The 4,977-nt window shown below is 20.9% G+C and overlaps 1 protein-coding gene across 1 annotated transcript; it reads right to left on the reverse strand.

Moving 5' to 3' along the window:
• Positions 1-18: 18 nt before the first annotated feature.
• LOAG_10480 (hypothetical protein) lies at positions 19-4,718 on the reverse strand (the record flags this gene model as incomplete). Its single annotated transcript, XM_003146005.2, has 6 exons — positions 4,557-4,718; positions 3,116-3,162; positions 2,441-2,593; positions 1,483-1,575; positions 655-839; positions 19-206 (listed from the first exon to the last, which is right to left on the reverse strand). Coding segments are annotated over exons 1-6 (792 nt in total), but the record flags the coding sequence as incomplete, so codon positions are not given.
• Positions 4,719-4,977: the final 259 nt, after the last annotated feature.

The raw sequence follows: 4,977 nt of genomic DNA on the forward strand, positions 1-4,977 counted from the left end.
ACAAAACTTAAATTTAATTTAAAAAAAAAAAATACCGCGAAATCACATAATGTAACACGTGGGAAATTGCCTGTTTGTGGCCATTCTAAGCCATGAATTAGGTCATCAAATACCTGTGCACCCCACCAAATACTTTCCACACCCAAAAGTTTCTTGATAATCCAAAATTGCAATAGTGCATTTAAAGCATACAGTAATTTCATGAACTACAAATAGCAATACATTTTATGTTTAATTTTTGAAAAGGTCAAAGGTTAAAACTTTTTATATTTTCAACATTTGATAAATTTTATGCAACAATGAATTGTTTGTTTGTGTGTGTGTCTATATCTCTGTGTGTTAATCATTTCTATTTTCCATTTTACATTTCAAATATAATTATTTAACAGTACTAATTTGTATCAGAATTCATTGATTTAAAAAAAAAGAATTTGATTTCAATTTCATAAATTCTAATAATATTTAATTACATTACTGTATCATTTAATTATTAAACATAAAAATCTGATAATAAAATAAATGATATAAAATTTGAATTGAAAATGAAATGATAGTAAAAATTTTTTGCTTCATTTAATTGTTGCATTATAAATTGTAAAATTAATTTTGCTTATCAGAAATTCTGATAAAATTAAAAAAAAAAAAGATACTAACCAAATATGCACTGATAAGAAAACGACCAGATGATAAATGACGATGCATTTTACCAACAAATGTTGAATGTATATCACGTTCATATGTTAAAAATGATGCAATTTTTTCCAAATTTTTTAATCGATCTCTTACAATCATATTTGATCGAATATTACATGTATCACAAATTACGCCTACTTTTATACCTATAATTTAATTTTAATTAAAAAACTTATTTACTTAAAATTTTAATTCGTGCAAAAAAGTAATACAATTTATTATGCTAATTTTATTGCGCTAAAAAAAAAAAAAAAGTAGAAGAATGTTGAAGGTATGATAAAATCTGAATAAATTCCAGATTAATTGGAAATGTATTTGTTTAATTGATAATGAATAACTTATTTGAAATTATTAATAAGTAATCAATTATACGGAATGTTTTAATGGGTTATTTTTTCATATATTATCATATTAAGAATCATATCCAATAATTAATGTCATATATGTAATTAATCAAATTTACCGTAACGATTCTGTTAACTTCTTACCTTATTAGCATATCTTTTACCTTAATAAATATAAGCTTATACTTTTAATTTAGTAAATTAGCTATTATTTGTATCACAGATATAGAATTATCATTTATTTTCATTAGGAAAAAAAATCATTATAAATTTAAAGGTGGAATTAAATTAAAAATTGAATTTTTAGTCCTCAATAGGTTTAATAATTTACTTTTATTCATGAATTGTAATTAAAATAGGAAATAAATAAATTAAAGCTAATTGGAATGAAATGTAATTAAAAAAAAAATTTTCAAAAAATAAAAACTAGTTACGGTAGAATTACCTATGGTAGAATATAATGTACGCCACATAACAACCGGTAAATAGAATAATACAGCTTGAAAGGCGAGAATAAATGGTACCCATTGGTAATAGCCTGAAAATTTTGACTGATAAATAAATTTAGGATTGTTCGAAATTTTAAAAGTTCAATTTTCAAATTTTTCCTTGTTTGAGAAATCGAATCAATAATTTCTAAAATAATTTAACAAAATAATTGATAATAATTCCCAATGACTGATAATTTCCATAATTTGATAATTGATAATTTGGAAATTTTTTAATTAATTGCCAATAATTGTTAATCAATTTCTCAGCAAATATATTTAATAATTAAATAAATTAATTTAAAAAATTTAAGCAATCTGTATGAATGATTAATTGAATAATTATCTGAATAATATCACTAATTATTGCTTTTTTTTTGCATACATAGCATTTAATGTTTAATTGTTACGTAATTCTCCGTAAATTACCTTTTTTTTTCGTCATCCTAAATTGACCTATATTTACCTATTTATTACTTATCATTTGTTTCATTTAATTAATTTACATACGTTCTTCTAAACTGATTTACGCTTACTTACTTATCCCTTATCAACAGGTTCATTCAACTAATTTATCTTACCTTTTTCTAAACTAACTTATGCTTACTTACTTATTTCTTATCAACCACTTCACTTAATTAATTTATTTCCTTTTTTCTAAACTAATTTACGCCTACTTATTACTGGTTCATTTAATTATTTGACTTATTTTTCCTAAATTAATTCACGATTATTTTCTTAATATTTACACTTATCAGTTTCTTATCATTTCTTATCTAACTATTTAGAAATAAAAATTTCCTTTGCATGATTTTAAAACCTTTCCTCCTGGCAATTTATATAATTTTAATTTTGATTAACATTCATCTTTCCTAAAAATTCGATCATATATTATCCGGAATAGTAATTACTAACCAATTAGACGATCCTGACGTTGGGTGATATTTTTTGGTACTGGAATTACATGTTCCGCAATATCCCAATAATTTTCCGGAACAGCATCAGTAAAGGGTATAAAATATGTGTTCTGTATAAAACAATAATCTAATGCATATTCAATCCACCAACCTGAAAAATGTATATCAAATTTTGAAATTAATTAAATTTCACTTATAGATAATTTGCTAAAAGTTCATTTTTCTTTTTTTAAAATTTTATTAAAAGAATTTTTTCAGCTAATTTTAATAAATTATAGAATTAACAAATATGATGAAATGTAAATTTTCGACATTTATTAGCTAATTGCAATTAACATTTTACTTCATTAATTGACTAAAATAAACTGATAACATCGTACAGAAATGATTGATGATAAATAATATTCGATACACAAGTAATAATATATAAAATTTATTGATTTTCTATAATATTTAATTTATACAAATCGAATTATACTATAATACTCAAATGATATAAATTATAATCATTTGCATAACTAATAAAACAATAAATGAAATAGCAAAAATAAAAATGAAACGAAACAAATAACATAAATGAAATTAGAAATTAAATTCAATTAATTTTTTTTTGGTTAAAATTTAAAACTTTTGAAATATAATTCGATAAAAATTAAAAACTGTAAAATAGTACCTCGATAATAAGCTGGAAACCAGCATTGTATTGGTGAGCCAACAAAACTGAAATAAATTAGCACTAAGGAAAATTTGAAATTAAAAATTTTAAAACGAAATGGATGTAAATATACTTTGTAAGTAGTAATTTTGAAAAGATTAAATTTTAAAATTTAATAAAAAGTTTGTAGAAAAATTATATTATATGCAAGAAAAAGAGGAAAAAATCAGTAATGATCGATTTTAGTATTAGAAAAAATGTACGCATCGATTTGCATACTTTTTTAAAATTATTTTATCATTCAAATTTAAAATATTAAAAGAAAAATTTTTAAATTTTTATAATAACAATTAATATTTTAATTAATTGATTAATTGACTGGCTAAAATAAATTGATACTACCATGCAACAATATATTCTGTTTTAATCAAAAAGAAAAGTAATTAGGTGGAAGGATTATTATTGATTAAATTTTTGAATTAAAATTTATTTTTTGCGAAATTTTTTCGAAAATTTTATGAATTTATCGAAAAATTTGATAAAACATGAGAATTCATATTAAAGAAAAAATAGAAATATATATATATAAATATGCAGAATACATAGGTCAAAGGTTAACATGTATCAGGAAATCAGAACAGTTGCATATAATTTCCAAAATTGACAAAATGAAAGCGCATTTTTATCAAATGATACGCGGTAAAATTGACAAATTAGCATATAAATTAAAAAAAAATTATTAGATTGACAGATTAGTATTGATTTTAAATAGTTTTTGACAGACGATTAGGCATAAATTATATTAATTTTTTTAATTTTTAATTTTTTTTAGTTTTCTAAAAAATTTTTTACTTTTTTTCATTTTTATTTTATTTCTAAAAAATTCTTCAATTTATTTTTTAAATTTTCAAAAAATTTTATTCATTTTTTTTGAAGTTTTTGTTTCATTTTGATAATTTACTAATTGAAGATAATAATTCGAATGATTGGAATATTCAAAAATTTTAAAATTAATCTTTTTCTGTTACTTTTCTTTTTTGTCCAATAGGAATGAAAATAAACAATGAAGAAAACAATAGGAAATTGAAAAAAAAATCCCATTAAAATCATTTATATTTTATATTTAATTCATTCATTTTTGAAAAAAAATTCTTTTCTTTTTTTGATAAAAACTTTTTATTTTAAAATTTTATTTAAAAATTTCTACCAAAATTATAATTTTTTTCAATGTTTTTCAAATTAATTAACAGTGGAAAGCAAGAGAGAACAAAAAACGAAAGGTTAATTAAATTTATATGATTAAGTTGAAAATTCAAATTAAATCATTTATGAATCGATATTTTTGTTTTTATAAAAATATTTTTGTTTTTATTTTTTTTTTATAAAAAAGTTATTTTTTTTTTAATATGAATAAATTATTAATAATTTTAATCATTCTAATGATAATAAAAATATAAACCTCCATCCGCTAATGAATGCTGATAGTATGACTAAAATAGTGGTAGTAAAGCAATAATTAATACGATCAACAGTGTCACCATCAGGTAATGGTGTGATGGCTCGTAGTAGACTACGTACAACATCCATATATGATTGGTATTATTTTTGTTGAGATCTAAAATATAAAAATTAAAAATGGAATAAAAAATTATTTAGCAAAAGAAGGCAAAGATGAAAAAAAGAAGAAGAAGAAAACTTTTCTCTTCCTTTTTTTTTTTTTTCTTTTTAAATCGTTTCACATTTTTTTTTTCTTTAAATTATACAAAATAATTTGAATATTTCATTTAAGCATTGATTTTTCTTTTTTCATTCCTTGATAGATAAGATACGTGAGATAAAGTGAGATACGTGAGAAAGGTGAATGATATGAAAAGATGTAG

Source organism: Loa loa (genome assembly GCF_000183805.2).
Source record: "Loa loa unplaced genomic scaffold supercont3.417, whole genome shotgun sequence".
NCBI lineage: Eukaryota > Metazoa > Nematoda > Chromadorea > Rhabditida > Onchocercidae > Loa > Loa loa.